This window comes from Mixophyes fleayi, chromosome 10 (assembly GCF_038048845.1).
Source record: "Mixophyes fleayi isolate aMixFle1 chromosome 10, aMixFle1.hap1, whole genome shotgun sequence".
Taxonomy (NCBI): domain Eukaryota; kingdom Metazoa; phylum Chordata; class Amphibia; order Anura; family Limnodynastidae; genus Mixophyes; species Mixophyes fleayi.
Window position 1 is genome coordinate 37,994,534 of NC_134411.1, and position 25,231 is coordinate 38,019,764.

At 43.4% G+C, this 25,231-nt stretch overlaps 1 protein-coding gene across 1 annotated transcript in view; it reads right to left on the bottom strand.

The window, feature by feature from the left end:
* Positions 1-25,231, bottom strand: part of PARVA (parvin alpha) — a 53,351-nt gene that overhangs the window by 12,464 nt on the left and 15,656 nt on the right. Inside the window, exons 2-6 of the mRNA XM_075188689.1 lie at positions 8,858-8,947; positions 8,704-8,774; positions 7,813-7,915; positions 4,837-4,977; positions 3,100-3,215 (exon numbers count right to left, since the gene is read on the bottom strand). Of these exons, the coding sequence (XP_075044790.1) occupies positions 3,100-3,215; positions 4,837-4,977; positions 7,813-7,915; positions 8,704-8,774; positions 8,858-8,947 (521 nt within the window). The remainder of the gene's footprint in view (positions 1-3,099; positions 3,216-4,836; positions 4,978-7,812; positions 7,916-8,703; positions 8,775-8,857; positions 8,948-25,231) is intronic.

Below are 25,231 nucleotides of genomic sequence, written 5' to 3' on the forward strand. Positions count from 1 at the left end.
AACCAAGGCCCTATCTCTGTGGAGTTTGTATGTCCTCCCCGTGTTTGCGTGGGTTTCCTCCCGGGGCTCTGGTTTCCTCCCACACTCCAAAAACATACTGGTAGTAGGTTAACTGACTTCTGGCAAACATATAAATTAATATTACTGAACTGAATAATGGTTTGAACCTAACTACCTAAACCTATTTGCTATCTGTCCCTACTGAGGGATAACTGGTTTAAAAGCAGAACTCCACTCCCCACCACAATGATTTTCCACCCCCTCAAGTAATTAAGGCACATACATAGTGCTCTACTTTATTGCTATTTATAGGGACATTAAACCCCCCCCCCCCCCAAAAAAAAATTAGTGCTACAATATTTCACTGCATCAAGGTTAACAAAATAGAAAAACTTTAATAAAGCAAAACCTCCCCTCTCCATTACAGGGGTGTTGTTATGTTACATCCCACATGATTATGACAATTTCCTAACTGCATCTGATATGGGATAAAAACAGAGATTTCAATGGAATATACTGTGTGGAGAGCAAGGCTGCAAGCCTGTCACTCACACTCTGCCTGCTCACAGAGAGAAGCTCCTCCCTCCTTACATGACAGTCCGCTGCAGAAAAGAGATCACGGTGGACATAATTAGCTAAGTATAAACAATGGTTATTTCATGTATATTATTCAGCTCATTAATACACAGCCTTTGATAAACATTCATTTCACACTGTGGCTGCTCGTTTTAGCCCACATCCAAAGCCTTTGACTGTAAGCTTTGGGAATTATTTTTTGCTACTTATGCTAAAATTAAAATTCTAGTCAGTGCGTTATATTTAACAAAATTGTCTGGACAAAACCGGTAAGTGCATCTTGTCTTAATGCTTAATGTACATAAAACGTTCGTATTTTTTGGGTGTAGTTGTCCTTAAACACATAAAATAAGCAAACATCACACAACACAACTGTCACATCCGTCCGTGTCTCAGCACAGGATCAGTTTTACATGGCAGCAAATTAAATTTGGCAAACTAATTGCAGAGTGTTCTGCTGGCTATTACCCACGTGCTACCTATTTGTTATGTGTCAAGTGGGCTTATGAATATTTCAGTAATGCTTCACAAATGGGGATAATCTGATTGTGAGATTGGCAACAAGTGTAACGTTCATTAATTGTAGCCGTCAGATGTAGATGTCCGTTCTGGAGATAGGGATGCAGACTGCGTGTCATTGAGGGTGGATGGAGATAATATTTTTCTTTCATTTGCAATGCAAGTTAAAGATCCTTATTTAACCCTTCAGTGCTAAATCCTCATCCTCCACAAATACTCCCTAAAGTGCTAAGGACAAGTCCCACCATAGCATTCATGGGGTTCAAAGCTGAAATATATAATACTCACTGGTCCTGTACCGCGTGTCTTCCAGTGGGGGATTGGGGAAATTTCGGAAATTATGAAAAGGGGAAAGAAGGTTTTATATGTGACAAGAGGACGGTGTAATAAAAGTAACTTTGTGTAGGGCTTAAGGTCGAAATCAGGGCAAGGCTGGGTTACTAAACTGGTGGGGGCTGACGGTGTAGACACAAGACTGATCGCCCACGGGTGAAGAGAAGACGGGTGGGCCCTGTTCTTAGACCCCATTACTTCTAATACATATGATAAGTAAAACCGCAGGAAAACGAGGAGGACAGTCGCAATGAGAAACTAACGGGGTGAAGACTATAAGTTGACAGACAAGACGAAGAAAAAAAAGTATGGATGACAGGAAGAGGACAGGGGTAACAGAGACGACGAGAGAGTAAGGGGAGACACAGATCGCATGTTACTGCACAATGCCAAGCAGCAGAATGGAAAGCTGGACATTTTTATCGTGGACAAATATTAAAAAAACAGATAATCTGCAAATCCATAATAAAAGCTTAATTTGAATGTGGAATCCATATATCTGCATTATACAACTGTCCATGAAAAAAAACTATTACCTGGATGACTAGCTAATTATCACTAAATGCTTACCCCTTAAACAATCCCCCTGTTTTATTCCTGGAATCCATACCCTCAAGCGCAGAACAGACATAAACATAACATAACAGCAATAACTGAGAACAGTGAGGATGACCCAGTATATACAGTATCAAAACCGGAGTATTGCACCAGTAAATAATATACCAGAAAGAACTGATGTTTGTATATGTTAAATCTGTCCACGTGCTACCTCTACTATCCACTAAAACAGAAGTGTACAAGGAGAGGGGTGGTCCCAAAATCTGTGTTTGGGGCCCCATGATTATCGGATGTGCAATACATTCTATTGGTAACCGTCTCTTTTTGTTTCATAGAACAATTGTGCCCGGGAACTTGGAGCCCCTGGACCACTGCCCTACAGAAGTGCCAGTATTTATATGAAGAGAGCTACTGTTAGAAAATGATGTCTTATAATCTACAGAGTATGTCAGAGGCACATCTGACCGGCAAGACACCAGCTGGACAATCACATTCTAGAGAAATCTGACATCAGGAAGGGTGGTGCTTCTCTATCCTGCATCACTCTGGAAAGTAAAACTGCCATTTGCTCTCTGTAGTACTCAAGTAATAATCTCATATTCCACTTCTTATCACCACTAAAACACTCATATTGCTTCAATATCCACTCTGGGCTATATGTAATTTCAAATTTTATATTAAAATATAAAGCAATTCCTATACCCCAAGTATTTTAATATCCCTAGTCCTAGTACTTGGTAACAAAAAACATCCATTTTCATTGGAGCAAACAGCAATCCACTCATTCCATTACAGGGAACGGGGCCAGTGTTACAGCAAGCATAACTGCCATGCTAAGCTTTATGATTTCAGCTTTTTTTTTTTAGATTAGGGAAACAATTTCCAGATGTGTCGGCAGAAGTCCAGGAATTACTAGTATTCAGAAGGGAAAATTTAGGAAAATATTTATTGAGCATAATTAATCCTAGGGAAAATTATTCTAAATATAGAATCCTTTCATTAGAACCAGATTAAATATCTGATCTGACCAGAAACTGATTCACACAAAAGATACCAGATCATAAAAAACATTTGTATTGTATTAAGAAAGGTAAAACATCAAGCTTGACGTACCTGAACAACAACAACCTGTATTGAGACATGATCTGGGAGCCGTATTGGAGCTCGGAAATACTGTGATAGAGCCACCAGAAGATGGAGAATGGCCACCACAGATTTTGCATGAACGGCTGAAAAATAAAATTAGTTGACTTGGTTAGTTGAGATGTTTGGACATCTTAAGATTCTAAGTTACGAATAAATAACTTATGGGGGAGATCCAATTAACCGTGCGGTGTCTCCGTAGTATCCGCCACACACTTCGCTGCGAAAATTTGTCAGAAATCTTCACATTTTTCCACGTACCCCTAAATGAGCGGAGATTTCTATCGTAGCCACCGGCAATGTGCGTAGCGCAATCTCCTCGCGCCACAGCGCCAGCAACTGAATATCCCCCTATCTATATAATACTTAATATTAATATTCAAATGAAGCTTTAAATTGGAGAAGAGTGAAATTGCTGTGGAATTGCACACAAGACGAAATTCCCTGTGCAGCTTAGTTGTAACTACAGACATTCACTTCTTTATCTCTGGGCAGGTTTCTGAGCGTTCCGTTCCGAGAGGGCAGTCGTACATTTCGGTCGTAATCTCTTGTCTTATTATAAAGCTGCATGCACTCTGGATGATTATAAAACGAGATACAACACAGGTATGTTTATTGGCAAATATTCCCCCCACAAAAATTTTCATGATAGTATGGTCACTTGATGATACTGTATCATTTCAATACAGTAATTATTAAAAAGGCAGACACGTAAAAACATGATTATTTTTCCTTGTGTCACATTCAGAAATCCCCCCTAGAAAGACATGTGATATAGTGAAGTAACAATAAGTCATTCAAAACAAGGTACCCATTCCCTCTACAGGGTAACTCCACTCCAAAAATTTTTTGGGCCTAATTGAAATAATTATGCTGGGTACTACAACTTACTACGATACCTCCTGATACTTGAAACAAGGCTTCTGCTTGAAATTTCCTGTTTAAAACTCAGAAACACACTGGTGCTGATGCAGAGTTGGACTTATGCCAGTTTGCGTGGTGTATCTTAGGTAAGCTTGATCTGCACATGCCTGGAAAGTGAGCACTTGCATATGCACCACACAGATTTACATGATTCTGCCACTTACCACAGCCTGCTTCTGGGGAGGAAGGGATGGGGGAGGGGAGAGGGGGAGGGGGGGCAAGAACAGAAGGGCATGTAGGTGCAATTTTGAACAATTGCAGTTGGTTAGGAACAGATGTAAATAGTGGATGATGACGATGACGGTCTCTGGCACTAGTGAACCGCTTGTAATTGGTTATTTGCAATTGCACTGCTGAAGCTGATTGGTGTTTTCTTCATCACTCGGACATATGTTATGTTTTGTTAGTGAGTATAAGCAAAAAATTATATTTTTTCTTACACGAGATGTGGAGTTGTTTCGGCTGTATTACAGATGTTTCTTAACTTTTATTTATGCCTTCTAGTGAATATAAAACATGGGAGCAACTAATCTCCCACTGTATCTATGAAAACAATCTGTGAACTGCGTTGATTGTTCCCATGGCTATATATGTTGTTAAGGAAGGTCAGTTATTCCCTTAGAAACAGTCTAATGGCAGCTGCAGTGTGTTTCTGAAGATTAAACAGCAGATTGCAGGCAGAAATCCTGTTTCGAGTACCAAGAGTTATTCCAGCAAGTTGCAGGGCCCAATATAAGTGCAGTTATCATTTAATAGTGTGTGCCAAGTGTAGGATGAACTCACAGTCCACGTTCCACTTAATGTTTCTAGGAGGAAGTTTCAGGGTCTCGTTGATCTTTTCCAGCACGGTTTGTAGCTTTTGTTTCTGAGCAATTTCTGACTGTGTGACTTCCGCGACGTTCAGCTTTTCACCTTCCAGCTTCTCTGCATTCAACAACAAAATAATTTTTACTAGTAAAATCTATTTTCTCAGGCGCAGTCCTGATATTAAACACAATGAGGGGAAGCCTGTAAGTCTGACACCATCAATAACTAGAGTAGCAGTGAAGTGGTGGATATTGGACCTCTCACCTTGTGTTAGTGCTCACGTGTTGTGCTCCGCACTATCATACACAATCGTGCACAGCTCAGTGACACATACTCAAACACACACACATACATGAGCTGAACCCCATAGGACAATGATAAATTAGGGGAACATCGCGCTTGTAAATGAAACTGGTAACATAAGAGAGAGGGAGGGATGCTCGGGGGCTCCTGCACTACGGAGCACTGAAGTGCTGGAGCGAACGGCTCCAAGACACAAAGATGAAAAGGAATGAGCGGAATAATCAGGGTGAGAGAGGACAGAGAGGCTGAGAGTGGAGATCTATCCTCCTCCTCCATCTACTGGCTGGGATATTGCATTGGAAATCAATGCGCTTCCTATTAAACACAGACGAGGTCACTAAGTTCTAGCACAAGCTTGAAAGGATATTATATTTTCACTGAGAAAATAACAGATGAAACATGAAGCCTGGCTCTCCGAAGACACGTTTATAGGCAGGTCACAGAGAGGTTACAGTGCCGATGTATATCTCCATACGTGACATTAAGAGGAAGAGACACGTTACATGCAGGGGTGGCAATAACAATTACACACACAGAGAGCTCCAACCACAATGTATAATATACCTGACTCCAACACACTGTATATAATGTACCTGTCACCAACACACAGTATATAATATACCTGTGACCAACACACAATATATAATATACCTGTGACCAACACACAATATATAATATACCTGTCACCAACACACGTTAAATTATATACCTGTCACCAACACACAATATATAATATACCTGTCACCAACACACAATATATTATATACCTGACACCAACACACAATATATTATATACCTGTCACCAACACACAATATATAATATACCTGTCACCAACACACGTTAAATTATATACTTGTCACCAACACACTGTATATAATATACCTGTCACCAACACACAATATATAATATACCTGTCACCAACACACAATATATAATATACCTGTCACCAACACACAATATATAATATACCTGTCACCAACACACAATATATAATATACCTGACACCAACACACAATATATAATATACCTGTCACCAACACACAATATATAATATACCTGACACCAACACACAATATATAATATACCTGTCACCAACACACGTTAAATTATATACTTGTCACCAACACACTGTATATAATATACCTGTCACCAACATACGATATATTATATACTTGTCACCAACACACTGTATATAATATACCTGTCACCAACATACGATATATTATATACCTGTCACCAACACACAATATATTATATACCTGTCACCAACACACTGTATATAATATACCTGTCACCAACATACGATATATTAAATACCTGTCACCAACACACGTTAAATTATATACTTGTCACCAACACACAATATATAATATACCTGACACCAACACACAATATATAATATACCTGACACCAACACACAATATATAATATACCTGACACCAACACACAATATATAGTATACCTGTGCTAATACTCAACAGTGAATAAACCTATATTTAAAGACAACAAATATACACTCAGTGGCCACATTATTAGGTATCCGTATACCTGTTTGTTAATACAAATATCTAATCAGCCAATCATGTGGCAGCAACTACATACATAAAAGCATGAAGACATGGTCAAGAGGTTCAGTTGTTGGTCACAGAATCTCCTGATTGGTCCAAGTTGACAAGAAGGTGATAGTAACTTATATAATTCTGAACGCACAGCACATCGAACCATGAAGTGAATGGCCTACAGCAGCAGAAGACCACACCGGGATCCACTCAGCTAAGAACATGAAACTGAAGCCACAGTGGGCACCAAAATTGGACAGTTGGAAAAATGTTGCCTGGTCTGATGAATCTCGATTTCTACTCCGACATGTGGGTGGTAGGGTCAGAAACATGAATCCATGGATCCATCCTGCCTGGTGTCAACGGTGCAGGCTGGTGGTGGTGTAATGGTGCGAGGGATTTTTTTTGGCGCACATTAGGCCCCTTAGTACCAACTGAGTATTGTTTGAATGTCACAGCCTACCTGTGCATACCTTTGGCCACAGTCTACCTATCTTCTAATGGCTACTGGTTCCACTAACGTGACAAAGAGCTCAGTGTACCCCAATGTCTCTCCACAGTCACCAGATCTCAGTGCAATAGAGCGCCTTCGGGATGTGGTGGAACTGGAGCGTCGCAGCATGTATGTGCAGCGTGTGAGGCTATCATGTCACCTGGACCACAATCTTTAAGGATTGTTTCCATCACCTTGTTGAATCCATGGCGTAAAGAATTCTGGCTGTTCTGGGGGCAATGGGGGGTCCTATCTAGTACTAGAAAGGTGTACTTAATAAAGTGGCCGGGGGATGTATATATCTGGATTATTTCAGATTTTCTCCAGTGCTAAAACTCGTGACCTTGTACACGACCTCTAGAAAAAAACTAATGCACATCTCAAACTGAAATATGTTCCAAAACATTATGCTTTGCAGAGCGAACGTTTGACAGCATTGTGGAAAACAAACCCCAGCATTACTCCTGCATTACAATGCCGCTTATTAAGCTGTGCACCAGTTATTGTCAGACTAATATATGTCCCAGACATGTTTACCGAGCTGTCCCTGAACCGCCAGCCTTCCCCATTCTGTGCTCGATCAATGCGCGTCTTACCAAAAAGTTTCTGCAGAACCTGCCCGTCGTACAGATCCTCTGCAAGGTCCTTCACTATGATTCTCTCTCCCACTAGCACATCATTAATCCAGTCAATCAGAACCTGGTCAGGTATAGAAAGTCACAAAGCATTAGCGGCACCAAATAAAGGAATAGTTTATCCATTCAGCCAGAGAAATCCTTTTTTGTCAATCACAAAGCAAATAAACACTTTGCACGTTAATGCACAAATTGTAAAGGAGTAATGCACAAAAGTCTGTATTATACTAGAAATAGTTTGTTTAGATGGCAAAGAAATTGTATAATTCATCAACCGCTGAATGGCGTTTAAACGAAACATCTTTACTACAGCTTCAAAACAGGTTACACAGATATTGTTCAACGTATATATGAGAAGATGGGAAGAAACAGATTTGCAGATAGATTTCAGGTCTCTAATAATTCCACTTAATTCTATAGGGAATGTGCTGTATAGTATTGAGACACTAAACAAAAGGTAGATTATTTCTATTATCTTTCCGAGGATCTGCATTGTCTGTTGCTGTCATCGTTTTTGACGCTAAGAACTGTAATATTCTGACATTTAAAAGCCATGTTACTTATGAATTATGCGCCAAGCATTATTTATTGATTAAAGGGTCAAATTTCATTTATAATTAACTTATGGGGGCGAAATTAAGTTATAATTAACTTATGGGGTAATATTATTCTAGAATTAATTTAAGGTGGCCATATTATTTCACTGCTCACAGGGGCTTTAATTCATTATGATGGGGGCAACACATAATTTCACAATGCACAATTGAGGCATTTCAGATTAGATAAAAGACGTTGTCAGGTGACCATTGCTCATGGTCTATCAGAACAATAAAGGTATGAAGAAGACAATACCTTCATGAGCTCCTGTAATCTAGGGTCACTTCTGGAAAAGGGGTCGATCATTGTCCTCACTTCATTCTCCTCTTCAGAACAAAAGAGATGATATTTGTTGAAGACAAGTTTCAAACACACCGGACAACACAGCTTCGACATGATGGCAACTTACCAAGCATGGTGTCCTCTGGGTCCAATTCGAAAGGAATGGGGTTAAGTGGTAGATTGATGGCATTGATGCCTTCCTCTTGAAGATCCGAAACTAGAACAGCAAGAAGAGGGGTTCATATTAGTACAGGTAAGAACTCGTGGACAGCATGTGTGGTATAGTATAGTCCATCATTCCTGTAATATACTCGGTAATGATGCTGTCCCCCTACACGAGTGGTAACTGCCAATTCCTGGGCTCAAACAGTGCGCACACTATCGATTGGCTAGGACCAAGTTACATCACTGAGGCCCGACTGATATTCATGAGGTCTGACTGATACCCATGAGGCCTGACTGATACCCATGAGGCCTGACTGATACCCATGAGGCCTGACTGATACTCATGAGGCCTGACTGATACCCATGAGGCCTGACTGATACCCATGAGGCCTGACTGATATTCTTGAGGCCTGACTGATATTCATGAGGCCTGACTGATATTCTTGAGGCCTGACTGATATTCTTGAGGCCTGACTGATCCCCATGAGGCCTGACTGATATTCTTGAGGCCTGACTGATACCCATGAGGCCTGACTGATACCCATGAGGCCTGACTGATACTCATGAGGCCTGACTGATACTCATGAGGCCTGACTGCTACCCATGAGGCCTGACTGATACCCATGAGGCCTGACTGATATCCATGAGGCCTGACTGATATTTATGAGGCCTGACTGATATTCATGAGAGACTGATGTGCATTAAATGTTGTGGAACCTGCCCAAGAAAGTTCCACTTTTGGTACAGCCCCTCCCACCCTCCTAAGTTTGAATTTGACCTGGTGGCTCAACTGGTCCAGCCCTCCTGAATCACAGAAACTGGCGACATCTAGGGCAATATCAGGTGGGATTATGAAGTAAGACGAGGTCTCAGGAAAGAGACTCCCATCGGAGTCTTGCTAGATAGATTTGTTCTCCTCTTAGTGAAAAACACAATGTGGCCACAATAAAGCCGCTTGGCCACTAGACACCACAGGATTTACCAAAGATCCATAAAAATTCCATCAAATTATTATCAGATATTGTGGTTGTCTTGGATCACCAGACGTTGTGATACCAGGCCGAGTATGACAACGTCTACGTACGCCATTAGGGGGTAAATGTATACCAAACATGAATGTGCACTATGATCATACAGTATCTTTATATAATTACAAAAGGTTCCATTGTATTTACTCGGTTTTTTTCCATCCTGCGCCTGCTCCCTAACAGACCGCCACACAGAACAGGAGACATTCTCATTTAATTGAAAGTATTTTCAGGAAATTATTCAGCACAAGAACATCTTTCCCATTCCATTATCTGCTGATTCCCTGCCAAGTAAATATACAAACTGCTGTACAAATCTCCATCTGCTTTCTCAGTACAGGACCGCTCTAGAGAAAGCCCCCGTTTAAGTGGGATGGGGACTCATTTTAACAAATAAACAGAATTCAGCGTGGAGCATGAGATGATGTAATTGCATTTACACACAGAGCCTGTCCACAGCCACAGTCCGACCTGACCCTTCACGTGGAGCTGACCTGCAGACTGCAACGTGGGCTGTCGTAAGTCGAGTATGAGACAATTAGGGGCAATTAGCAAACCACAGGAGCACATTAGCTAGAATTGTTCCAGAGCGGCAGAAAAGTGCGCTGCTGATGTCTGTCTTGGCTGCAGCCCAGGCAGATGAACATAGTGTAATCTTGTCATAATTAAATTGCACACAGATACATACATTCAGAGCTGTTTCATTGTTGCTACAATACATAAGATGAAATATTGATTCACAACCGCAGACTTTGAGCAAAATGCAACTAGCCATTGGGGAAATGGGGCATTTTTAAAAATCCTTTCACTAAGGCTGCAATATTATGCATAGACTATTATTTGGCAAAGCTACAGCCATTCAGGAGACAGCTAGGATAGAAATTCTGTATTAAATGCACCACAGAAGGTGAATTGTCACACAACATTACACAAACACCAACTACTCTTCAAAAAAGCAAGACCAGCTCTAGATAATATAATTCCTATACTCTGCACCTAACCTCTAAGCAGAAAGATATCCCCTATTACCCCCTTACAGCTCTACCATCCTCTGGGGAGACCTGTATTCTCCCACAAGAAGACAACATGCTCAGGACAATGTGCAGTTCTGAAAATGATCTCCCCTTTATCATGTCATTTTCTCTGTTTCCTTTCCCTTTTTTAATAAGAAGATATATGTACTGGATAGGCAGCCACTTACACACAGATTCTGCTATACATTTATACAGTAAGAACAGATAACCATATATGCCTACATATACATAACAAACCACAGAGACAATGATACTTATATCAGGAAAGATTGCACTTGCTGTGTTCTCCGTGCTGATGGAAGAGACCTGTGGAGGGCAGTATCTGAGCTTATAAAGCCCAAACCTGCCCTCGTAGAGGCCTTAGTGCCCACGTATCTGCAATGATGTCATCGTCCACATGTGGGCGCACTGTACATTGGGCAGGTGTGATGAAGTCATCACACCTGCCCGATTATCTCTATTATGTACTGTATGGGCCTGAGTCATTAAGGAAAATAAGGCAAAAAAAACAGGAGTGTTCTCCGGGACAAACCATGCTACAATGCAAGGGGTGCAATTTAGTTTATTTTTTTGCACATAAGTTAAATACAGGCTGTTTTTTCATGTAGCACACAAATACTTGATAGCTTTATTTTTGCACTGGAATTTAAAGTTGATCTAGGACATGCCCTACCCCAACTATAAATCTGTCCCCGCATTTTAAATTTACCTTCCCCTCCAATGCAACACGGTTTTGCCCAGTTACAAAGTTACTCCTTTTTTATGCTTTGTTCTCCTTAATGACCCTATGTGCACACACAACAGAGCTCTGCATGCATTCTACAGTATGTGTCCATACCCGTTTACTTGTGTCTGTGTTCATTTGCAGTTGCAGCAAGGTTTTTTGTACATTGATTGATCCACTGAAATGGATGGGCCATTCATCATCATCTTCATCATTTATTTATATAGTGCCAGCAGATTCCGTAGTGCTTTACAATTGGGAACAAACAGTAATAAAACAATACTGGGTAATACATAGAGACAGAGAGCTAAGAGGGCCCTGCTTGCAAGCTTACAATCTATGGGCCATTGACATGAATGGCCCTGCTTCTTTCCCCATATCAGAGATTCAACTGATCTCCACTGATTTGTGAGCAAATCAGGGAATTCCCTGGATTTCCCTTTAACACCAGTCATCAGCGGACACATTCTGCTCGTCCGTCTATCCAGCAGGCAAATAGTTTTTCGAGCAAACAAATCTATTGTGAAGTTTTAGGTACAAGACATTCGCATTCCTCACAACTTTGCAGTTGTTGAAAAATGAATGGCGTGGGCACCACGCAATCATCATCATCATTTATTTATATAGCGCCACTGATTCCGCAGCGCTGTACAGAGAACTCATTCACATTAGTCCCTGCCCCATGGGAGCTTACAGTCTAAATTCCCTAACATACACAGAGAGAGAGAGACTAGGGTCAATTTTGATAGCAGCCAATTAACCTACTAGTATGTTTTTGGAGTGTAGGAGGAAACTGGAGCACCCGGAGGAAACCCACGCAAACACAGGGAGAACATACAAACTCCACACAGATAAGGCCATGGTCAGGAATTGAACTCATGACCCCAGCGCTGTGAGGCAGAAGTGCTAACCACTTCGCCACTGTGCTGCCCCACGCAATGGGGAACATCACCATGTCACCACAGAGGCCTGGCCATACCCTAGGGCAGTGGTTCCCAAACATTTGCAGTTCGCGGCACCCTTAGAGTCTCCAAATTTTTTCAAGGCACCCCTCCAAAATAATTACTGAGCAGTCCTGTTTTAGAAGTAGTTGGGTCAAAAAATTGTAATAAGTATTTAGGTCACGACAGAAATACTTATTTAGTTGTATGCAAAAATGCCCCTCTGCATCCAGACACTCTGCCCCCTCTGCATCCATACACTCTGCCCCCTCTGCATCCAGGCACACTGCCCCCTCTGCAACTAGGCACACTGCCCCCTCTGCAACCAGGCACACTGCCCCCTCTGCAACCAGGCACACTGCCCCCTCTGCATGCAGGCACACTGCCCCCTCTGCATGCAGGCACACTGCCCTCTCTCACGTTTCCCCTCTGTCCCCTCCTCTGCCCTCTCTCACGCTGTCACCCTCCTTTGCCCTCTCTCACGCTGTCACCATCCTCTGCCCTCTCTCACGCTGTCACCCTCCTCTGCCCTCTCTCACGCTGTCACCATCTGCCCTCCTCCTCTGCTCTCTGTCCCCCTCCTCTGCCCTCTGTCCCCCCTCCTCTGCCCTCTGTCCCCCCTCCTCTGCCATCTGTCCCCCTCCTCTGCCATCTGTCCCCCTCCTCTGCCCTCTCTCACGCTGTCACCCTCCTCTGCCATCTGCCCTCCTCCTCTGCCATCTGCCCTCCTCCTCTGCTCTCTGTCCCCCTCCTCTGCCCTCTGTCCCCCTCCTCTGCCATCTGCCCTCCTCCTCTGCCCTCTGTCCCCCTCCTCTGCCCTCTGTCCCCCTCCTCTGCCATATGTTCTCTTCCTCTGCCCTCTGTCCCCTTCCTCTGCCATCTGTCCTCTTCCTCTGCCATCTGCCCTCCTCCTCTGCCCTCTCTCACGCTGTCACCCTCCTCTGCCATCTACCCTCCTCCTCTGCTCTCTGTCCCCCTCCTCTGCCCTCTGTCCCCCTCCTCTGCCATCTGTACCCCTCCTCTGCCATCTGCCCTCCTCCTCTGCTCTCTGTCCCCCTCCTCTGCCCTCTGTCCCCCTCCTCTGCCCTCTGTCCCCCTCCTCTGCCCTCTGTCCCCCTCCTCTGCCATCTGCCCTCCTCCTCTGCCCTCCTCCTCTGCCCTCTGTCCCCCTCCTCTGCCCTCTGTCCCCCTCCTCTGCCATCTGCCCTCCTCCTCTGCCATCTGCCCTCCTCCTCTGCTCTCTGTCCCCCTCCTCTGCCATCTGTCCCCCTCCTCTGCCATCTGCCCTCCTCCTCTGCCCTCTGTCCCCCTCCTCTGCCATCTGTCCTCTTCCTGTGCCCTCTGTCCCCCTCCTCTGCTCTCTGTCCCCCTCCTCTGCCATCTGTCCTCCTCCTCTGCCATCTGCCCTCCTCCTCTGCCATCTGCCCTCCTCCTCTGCTCTCTGCCCTCCTCCTCTGCCATCTCTCTCCCTCCTCTGCCATCTGCCCTCCTCCTCTGCCATCTGTCCTCTTCCTCTGCCATCTGCCCTCCTCCTCTGCTCTCTGCCCTCCTCCTCTGCTCTCTGTCCTCCTCCTCTGCCATCTGCCCTCCTCCTCTGCCATCTGCCCTCCTCCTCTGCCATCTCTCCCCCTCCTCTGCCATCTGCCCTCCTCCTCTGCCCTCTGTCCCCCTCCTCTGCCCTCTGTCCCCCTCCTCTGCCCTCTTCCTCTGCCCCCTCCTCTGCCATCTGTCCTCTTCCTCTGCCATCTCTCCCCCTCCTCTGCCATCTCTCCCCCTCCTCTGCCATCTGTCCTCCTCCTCTGCCATCTGCCCTCCTCCTCTGCCATCTCTCCCCCTCCTCTGCCATCTCTCCCCCTCCTCTGCCATCTCTCCCCCTCCTCTGCCATCTGTCCTCTTCCTCTGCCATCTCTCTCCCTCCTCTGCCATCTGTCCTCCTCCTCTGCCATCTGCCCTCCTCCTCTGCCATCTCTCCCCCTCCTCTGCCATCTCTCCCCCTCCTCTGCCATCTGTCCTCTTCCTCTGCCATCTCTCCCCCTCCTCTGCCATCTGCCCTCCTCCTCTGCCATCTGTCCTCCTCCTCTGCCATCTGCCCTCCTCCTCTGCCATCTGTCCTCTTCCTCTGCCATCTGCCCTCCTCCTCTGCCATCTGTCCTCTTCCTCTGCCATCTGCCCTCCTCCTCTGCTCTCTGTCCTCCTCCTCTGCTCTCTGCCCTCCTCCTCTGCCATCTGCCCTCCTCCTCTGCCATCTGCCCTCCTCCTCTTCCCCGCGCCAGGCGCCAGCTATAGAAAAAAAGAAAGCAAACAGAAACTTACCAATCCGCGCGGCGCTAGGACCCTGCAGCCTCCTCTCTCGTGCAGCTGTTACTGACGTCGATATTCAGTGACAGCTGCGGGAGAGAGGAGGCTGCTGGGTCCTAGCGCCGCGTGGATTGGTAAGTGTTTCTGTTTTCTTTCTTTTCTCTAGGGCTGGCCCGCGGCACCCCAGTGACAGCGCCGCGGCGCACACTTTGGGAACCGCCGCCCTAGGGGCATGGCCAGCACTTAGAAACTGCTAGACTGTGACTTATGCATTTGGAGCATGGTCAAATTAAACCCATTCAGAATTTTAAGCCCCTTACTATGTCATTTGTAACAGGACACAATGTACAATTCAATTTACCATTGTTTGGCTAGTAAGGCACGCTGGGACTTGTAGTTCCACAACAGTTGAAGAGCCAGTCCGTCTATCTGAGATATAGTAGGTATTTTGTCCAGTCTTGCTTTTACTCATTTCCATCTCAAGGAAACTGGGAATGTGTCTATTTTAGGCATTACTCATACCCCCCAAATGTCCCTACTTCAGCAAGACAAATCTGATTCGCCGACCTCAAAGGGGCAGGGCTTGCAATGAAGTGGGTGGAGCTCCATCAAAAGTGGGTGTGTGTGCCGTATCTGGGGTAAGGATTATTTTGTCTTTATCAAGGTCACAGCGCCTGTGAGATGGCATTCTGTTGTTCCTTCATCAAAAACGTGCACAATTACATTTTTTATCCTATTTCTCAATTAATATTTTTTAAATGTATTTTTAAAAACAGGTTAAAAGTTAGAAGCCAGCTTTGAATCGTGGGTTGCTCAGGTTACCTATACTGCCTTTCATATTTTGTGTCGTTATATCATACAGGGATCACGAGTGTTAGCGCACACTACTAGTATATTAGATTGCTTTGGTAAAAGCGCAAGGAAACTGCACTAAAAACAAATGACTAAAATATACATTCGTTTTCATGAATTTATACTCATTTTTACAGCGCGTGTGGCAATGAGTATTCAACCTCAGTCATCCTCCTCTGATATAAGACTCTTAATGCGTCCTTGTAACATTGCGTAACAGCGACAGCTTGAGTGTGGAGAGATTATATAGTGACTCATATAATTCAGCTCAGGAATCAGGACTAGAGAAACTCTGATTCCTAAACAAACAGTGCCCTGTATCAGGAGATCTCAGGGAATGCAAATCTGCATAAGTCAGCATTTACAATCTATATAGTACGACTGAAATACAAACCCCGGCTTATGTTGACATCGGCTAACACGAAAATGTATTATCACACGGTTAGACACACATACAGACATCACACTCCAGAGAACACTCTGGAGACAGTTGTCTCTGTAGGGCGATGGCCACTCACAATTTGAGTGCCCAAGACTCACTGATGCATGTGGGGAGTGAAGACTAGCCCGTCTGGTCCAATCCCACAGAAGAGCTACTGTAGCACAAATTGCTGAAATAGTTAATGCTGTTTATGATAGAAAGGTGTCAGAACACACAGAGCATCGCAGCTTGCTGTGTATGGGGCTGTGTAGCTGCAGACCGATCAGAGTGCCCATGTTGACCCCTGTCCACTGCCGAAATGGGCACGTGAGCGCCAGAACTGGACCATAGAGCAGTGGAAGAAGGTGGCCTGGTCTGATGAATCACATTTTCTTTTACATCATGTGAATGTCCGGGTGTGTGTGCATCATTTACCTGGGGAAGAGATGGCACCAGGATGCACTATGGGAAGAAGGCAGCCGGCGGAGGCTGTGTGATACTGTGGGCAATGTTCTTCTGGGAAACCTTGGGTCCTGGCATTCATGTAGATGTTACTTTGACACGTACCACCTACCTAAACATTGTCACAGACCAGGTGACCCCTTCATGTCAATGGTATTCCCTGATGTCAGTGACCTCTTTCAGCAGGATAATACGTCCTGCCACACTGCAAACATTGTTCAGAAATGGTTTGATGAACATGACAAAGAGTTCAAGGTGTTGACTTGGCCTCCAAATTCCCCAGACTTCAATTCAATCGAGCATCTGTGGGATGTGTTGGAAAAACAAATCCAAGCCATGGAGACCTCACCTCACATCTTACAGAGGATCTGCTGCTAACGTCTTTGTGCCAGATACCACAGGACACCTTCTTGTGGAGTCCACGCCTCAACGGGTCAGAGCTGTTTTGGTGGCATGAGGGGGACCTACACAATACTAGGAAGGTGGTTTTAATGATGTGGATGATCCGTGTGTGTGCATATATATATATATATATATATATATATATATATATATACATACATACATACATTATATTATAGATTTTGTTTTTAAATGGGGCCAGGGATCATCTGACAAAACAAATAAGGCAATGAGTCTGAACCCCCCACCCTCCAGTGACACAGTAAACACAATATACAGACATTCACTCCATACTCCCCTCCAGCCTTACTCCCTATTGTGTGTTTAACATCATAGTAAGTTACATTTTTGCATGAGCCTGGAGGTAACAGAAATGTTAACATCAGTCAGGTTTTGGACATTAGCCACATGTTACATATTATCAAAATGTAGTGACACTAAACACACAAGAATCTCTGTGACTTTAGTCATATGCAGAGCAGATGTACTGTACTAAGTATGAGAGTACATTATATATATATATATATATATAGCTAAACAGGACAGACCAATGCGTATGACTGTAAAGACGTGCAGTGTGCAGTATGGACAAGCATCCCAGGTAGTTTAATATATATTTTGAAAGTGTGGTTACTGAAATGTTGAAAAGCTGGATGTGTACATTACATTGCAATTGGGGTAAAGTGTTTTTCCCCGTATAAATGTAGTATAGACTGCACAGTCCTTACCCATTATCTCCGTACACTGGCGACATGAATTATCTGTGTAATCAGAACCTTTAAAACTATTATTTCAATAACACAGATATAATGATTCCCAGCCATGCAGAATGAAAGAACAGCTCTCTGAGTAGCACATTAAATACTTGCATTAAGAACCTGCACTGAATAAATGTTTATTCCTAGGCACCGGCTACAGGTCATTGCATGTAAATCTGTCATTATAGCTTTATGGAAACTTAATTTCGTCATCTTGAATATAGTGCCCTGTAGCATCTGTGCAAGTTATAGAAATGGTGATGGCAGAGTGCCCTCTGTATTGAGGTCCTAAGCCCCTGCCCTCGGTACCCAGCCAGAGAACCCCAACATCGAGAGGCGAACGATCTCCTACCTTTAGAACACAGAGCACCACAACCCATTGTACAATGCCCCAGTCACCAGCATCGTTCCTGCACACGGACAGCGTTCCTCTCTGATATTCGAGAGATCTACGGTGAAGGCCAGCCCAGAGATGGCTGCAGATACACACCAAAATCCCCAGCTTCACTAACCGTATAGTGTCTCACACTGAAAGCTCTCACAGGCTGCTCCCATAATTTAATATGGAGCCACAGGAGAATTACGGACAGTCTCTCCAGCAACGTGACATGGCCTTGCAAACGTCTGGATGCTGGAGCCCAAAGATAAAATATAATGATCTCTTTATAGGTTATATTCGCGCTGCTGCAGCTGACAGCACAGGGAAAGCGGAGAGCGAGGAAATCCATCCGGAATACAGATCAATGGTTTCTGACAAATGTGCGGAGTGATTACATATTCATATCCCGCGATCGCGGTGTCACATTGCTACTAACAGATCGACATTGGTAAATGGAGAACATAGGTGACCCCTGCGGTGATAGCAGAGGGTAACCGTCGGTCTAGTGCAGTGGTTCTTAGTCTTTCTGGCAGTCTACCCCACTCAGATTCTCAAAAAATGCTCTCGCATCCCCCTTAAAAAAAACATTTTTAGGTTTTTGTAACCAGAAAACATAAATGTAATGCTTAATATTTTTACATACATGTTAATTAATGCACACAACGCCTTCTCAGTCTGCCCTCTCCGCGGCCTTCAAATGTTAATGGATAAATGAGTTAGGTGAAAAAGATAAATAAGTGAAATGTCCGATGTCTAAGAAGTTTGTGATGTACTATCTTCCCTTTTTTTTTTCCCTTCAGTTTGCTACTAATGATTTAGAATTCTGGGCTACCATGGCAACCACTGTCACATGGCAATTGATATAGAGAGCGGGTGGGCTTTGGAACGCCTTTCTGAGCTCTGTCTGTACTGTGACATCCTCCTCCCCCTGCTGCTGTCACATGACATGTTGAGACCTGTGAGCCTGTGTCTCTGTAGCAGACTGACTGTGACTGATGTATTAATTCGTATGTATGTGACATCACTGCCCTGTGTATGAATCGACCAATCCACACCGAGCTGTGACATCACTGCCCTGTGTATGAATCGACCAATCCACACCGAGCTGTGACATCACTGCCCTGTGTATGAATCGACCAATCCACACCGAGCTGTGACATCACTGCCCCTGTGTATGGATTAAACAATCCACACAGAGCTGTGACATCACTGCCCCTGTGTATGAATCAACCAATCCACACCGAGCTGTGACATCACTGTCCCTGTGTATGGATTAAACAATCCACATTGAGCTGTGACATCACTGCCCCTGTGTATGGATCAACCAATCCACGACGAGTATTTCTGTAAAGCAAGTCTGCAAAGCTGTCAGTCTCCGTTTGTTTACTCATCCCTCCTAATATGACAACCTGCTGCAGAGGTGTAATGGAAAGCATGATGAACATATAACATTTAGTTACATATAAACACTCCAGTTATTTCATGTATTTTAGTTGCCTTCAATATATATTAAAGTCAAATTGCTCTTTACATAGACTGTTTTTGTACATGCTTATAAATCATCGGCTACATCTGGGAAGTCAACAACTGTCTACAAATCTACAGAATGCACAAAACGTACAATTAGCAAGAAAGAAATTCAAAGGTTACATGATCCTGGCAGATGCATCTATCAGAGGAACTAAATATTATATACAGCATTAGCACCAGAAACAAATAAACCTAATAAAAAAACAACGTACAATGCATGCTTAAAAGGTTTTGGTTCACAAAGGAGAAAATGCAATTACTGCCTGTAATCTCCATCAGTGTCATCTGTTATTATATTTTGTCTCTTTTGAAACAAGCCAGATACTACACTTGAGGGATACCAGCTCGTTTGATGTACAGAAGCAGCTATTGAAGAGTTTGTCATTTTTTTCTTTTACATATCAGAAATTCTAGAGAATTGTTCTATATCCACTTCAACTCACATCACGTGTACTGAGAACTACAGGATGAAATGACTCCTACAAAATAATAAAAACAAAACGGCCATGTGTTATTGAAGTAGGAGCATTGTAATTAAGGGCATATTAATACCCCATCCCCCTCAACGTTGGCAGAATCTTGGTGACATCGTTCATTGGTGAATATTACGGATTACACATTCTCTGGTTCGCAGTTGGTTGTGTTCATCAAAGCAACCGATCCAGAACAGCCTGATGGTGTCTTTCTGGAGAGAGCAGGAAACAGAGTTTAATGAAAGTAAGAGGTAGAAAAACAAGGGCTTTAGAAGAAGACAGGACTATGTATAGACGCGTGGTAGAACAACGGCAAAGAAGCTGAGGACATGAAGGTAAACCTAGGGATGCTACAGAGAGGTCTTAGAACATCTGCGAACATAAAGAAATGTGACTAAGCAGACAGGAGAAGAGAATATCGGGGGAATGTAAGGAAAAGTGGCACAGAAGTCAGACGAAGGACATTAGAGGAATGTACACCAAGGCCAGGAGAAGACAGAGAACACTGGAGGAATGTAAAGTAATGATTCATACACCGAGGCCAGGAGAAGACAGAGAACAGTGGATGAATGTAAAGTAATGGTTTATACACCAAGGCCAGGAGAAGACATAGAACAGAGGATGAATGCAAAGAAATGGTTCATACACCAAGGCCAGGAATAGACAGAGAACAGAGGATGAATGCAAAGAAATGGTTCATACACCAAGGCCAGGAGAAGACAGAGAACACTGGAGGAATGTAAAGTAATGATTCATACACCAAGGCCAGGAGAAGACATAGAACAGAGGATGAATGTAAAGTAATGGTTCATATACCGAGGCCAGGAGAAGACAGAGAACACTGGATGAATGTAAATAAATGGTTCATATACCGAGGCCAGGAGAAGACAGAGAACACTGGGTGAATGTAAAGAAATGGTTCATATACCAAGGCCAGGAGAAGACAGAGAACACTGGATGAATGTAAATAAATGGTTCATATACCAAGGCCAGGAGAAGACAGAGAACAGAGGATGAATGTAAAGAAATGGTTCATATACCGAGGCCAGGAGAAGACAGAGAACACTGGGTGAATGTAAAGAAATGGTTCATATACCGAGGCCAGGAGAAGACATAGAACACTGGAGAAATGTAAAGAAATGGTTCATACACCAAGGCCAGGAGAATACAGAGAACACTGGATGAATGTAAAGAAATGGTTCATATAGCAAGGCCAGGAGAAGACAGAGAACACTGGATGAATGTAAAGAAATGGTTCATATACCGAGGCCAGGAGAAGACAGAGAACACTGGGTGAATGTAAAGAAATGGTTCATATACCAAGGCCAGGAGAAGACAGAGAACACTGGGTGAATGTAAAGAAATGGTTCATATACCGAGGCCAGGAGAAGACAGAGAACACTGGATGAATGTAAAGAAATGATTCATATACCAAGGCCAGGAGAAGACAGAGAACACTGGGTGAATGTAAAGAAATGGTTCATATACCGAGGCCAGGAGAAGACAGAGAACACTGGGTGAATGTAAAGAAATGGTTCATATACCAAGGCCAGGAGAAAACAGAGAACACTGGATGAATGTAAAGAAATGATTCATATACCAAGGCCAGGAGAAGACAGAGAACACTGGGTGAATGTAAAGAAATGGTTCATATACCAAGGCCAGGAGAAGACAGAGAACACTGGGTGAATGTAAAGAAATGGTTCATATACCAAGGCCAGGAGAAGACAGAGAACACTGGGTGAATGCAAAGAAATGGTTCATATACCAAGGCCAGGAGAAGACAGAGAACACTGGGTGAATGTAAAGAAATGGTTCATATACCGAGGCCAGGAGAAGACAGAGAACACTGGGTGAATGTAAAGAAATGGTTCATATACCAAGGCCAGGAGAAGACAGAGAACACTGGATGAATGTAAAGAAATGGTTCATATACCAAGGCCAGGAGAAGACAGAGAACACTGGATGAATGTAAAGAAATGGTTCATATACCGAGGCCAGGAGAAGACAGAGAATACTGGATGAATGTAAAGAAATGGTTCATATACCGAGGCCAGGAGAAGACAGAGAACACTGGATGAATGTAAAGAAATGGTTCATATACAGAGGCCAGGAGAAGACAGAGAACACTGGATGAATGTAAAGAAATGGTTCATACACCGAGGCCAGGAGAAGACAGAGAACACTGGGTGAATGTAAAGAAATGGTTCATATACCGAGGCCAGGAGAAGACATAGAACACTGGATGAATGTAAAGAAATGGTTCATACACCGAGGCCAGGAGAAGACAGAGAACACTGGATGAATGTAAAGAAATGGTCCAGAAGACGGTTGAAATAGGTAGAAGACAGAGAACATTGTAGAATGGTAAATGAAGAGGTTATACACTAAGGGAAGGGAAAGATAGAACAATAGAGTAATATAGCAAGAGTTCATACAACAAGGTCAGAAGATCACTGGACGTATAATAAGAAAGAGGTCATACACTGATAAAGACAGGGAACATTACTGGAATGTAAAGGAAAGAGACCATAGACCATGCCCAGCTGTAAAAATAGGTAACATTATTGGAATGAACAGGAACGGGAGTATACACCAATAACAGGGCATAGGGACCATAGAAGGAATGTGTAGCACACTAAGGACACAGGACTATTGTCCTATCTAAGGACAATATAAAAAATCTGCCTGGAGAACAGGTTCTCTGAAGGTGGAGTTCCCCTTTAATTAATCTTTCCTGCACCAGAGTCTTCCTAGTCTGTTGGTATACATCAATATATTTGAGTCTTAGTGATTTGAGAGTGCATGAGAAAGAATTGAATCTTCCAGTATGTTGCCAACATAAGGTTATAAAAATTAGTGAATTCACTGTCAGACACCAGACTTTTAGTGGATAAGTGTGAAAAGCAGAAGCCGGTCAACGATCCGAGCATGCTCCATTTTTATTTTTTAAGCCTTTTGCCCCCCTGCGGACAGTTTTTTTGGTGATGGCGGCGCTGTGTCTTTTTTGCCATTTCGTTGCCACCCTTCATAGAACGAACTTTAGTTTTTCAGATTTAGCTGGCCTTTAAAAAAAAAAAAATAGCATGTGATGCAGCCAAACATATTCTTTCCAGACACAATGTGGATCCTAGAACTGTCTAACTTATTCCAAACACAGCGAAACATCCATGTACAACGGGACACGATAGATTGCCAAGGAGCCAGCTGGAAAAGTACTAAAATCTGATACCATCAAAGTACAAAAACAAAGCGTTTCCATTTGTTTCAACCTGCCTCAATCAGCACATTTACACCACAAGACTCGCAGACCATCCCCAAACCAGCCGAGTGATACATTTCCTGGGCACAAGACCTCCTCTTTTCACATCTTTCATTAATCTGAAGGGTGCATAATATGTAGCCTATTAGAACAGACGCTACTGTTTTTTATAATGCTGGGTGTAAAAGAGTTTACTTAGAGAATAATCAAACTATTGGATTACCCAGAAAACCAAAATACACCACAAAAGTCCTGCAACAAGAAATTGTGCATTGAAAACTCTAAAACAACCAAGTTTTTTTTTTTTTTTACTATTGTTGTGTTTCATGTAAATTAACTAAACTCTGCAGCCTTTAATGCATATAAACATGCCATTATGTTTAAGCAGTCTCTAATCCTTACAACAGCAGCAAACAGCATCCATACTTCACACTAAAGAGACCTAAAAGTTTGAAAAATATGTATATCCTGCAAAGCTGTATCGTAAAATGATTATCACACGCAAGAAGATTAACAGGGGGGTCTGGATGGTTGTGAGATCTTTGAAGATGAGGGATCTTCAGTATCACACACGGCAGCGTCTGATTACTTGTTAGCTGATCACAACCAGTCGCAACCTGGGGTAGATTTATCAAACCTTCTGAACAGTAAAAGTGGAGTTGTTGCTCATAGCAACCAATCAGATTCTAGCTATCATTTATGGCGTACATTGTAGAAAATGACAGCTAGAATCTGATTGGTTGAACAACATCTTCACTTTTCCATTTTAAAAGGTTTGATAGATCTACCGCTCCATGTTTTTTAGCAGTGAATGGGCAGCATGGTGGCTCAGTGGTTAGCACTTCTGCCTCACAGCACTGCGGTCATAAGTTCAATTGCCGACCATGGCCTTATTTGTGAGGAGTTTGTATGTTATCGCCATGTTTGCGTGGTTTTCCTCCGGGTGCTCTGGTTTCCTCCCACACTCCAAAAACATACTGCTAGGTTAATTGGCTACTAACAAATTGACCCTAGTGTGTGTGTGTGTGTGTGTGTGTGTGTGTGTGTGTGTGTGTGTTAGGGAATTTAGACTGTGAGCTCCAATGAGGCAGGGACTGATGTGAATGAGTTCTCTGTACAGCGCTGCGTAATTAGTGGCGCTATATAAATAAATGATGATGATGATGATGATGATGAATTGCCATCCTTTTAGCACTTTTCATGTTGGGAAATGCAGCTTTCAAAATTGTGTTTACCAACACATAGGATTGAATGGGAAATGCTGTTTCCCCTTAATTGTTCTGTGTTAGTAAAGCAGCTTTTGAGCGCTACGTTTTTTTCTGGCTGGGACGCGATGTAACACCAGCCTCAATTCAAGTAATGGATTTAGCTCAGAAAGGTGGTCCGACACATTCCTGGCGAGGAATCACTGGATCAGAGGATAAGGTTCCGTCTTGACTTCCGTGATGTTGGATCTTTAAAAGGAATTCAAAACTCGCGAGATCCGAGATCCGGCAACGTCAAGATGACGTTTTGCTTTGTTTTAAATTCCGAGGGCGCGTGACAGTACCAAGCCGACTTGGCTCGGTACCCGGATCCCCTTGAGTCCGGGTGTGTTCGGTTCTCGAGGAACCGAGCCTGAGCTTCTCTAGGTTAGACTTGATTAGCATCAAATCATATAACATAAAAAAGACTACTGATACCGATCTATCAGACATCGATTGGGACGAATGGTAAATCTGGTTATCCAACCCTGTTAATAGAATCCTGTGGCATCCTCAGTTTCGGCCACG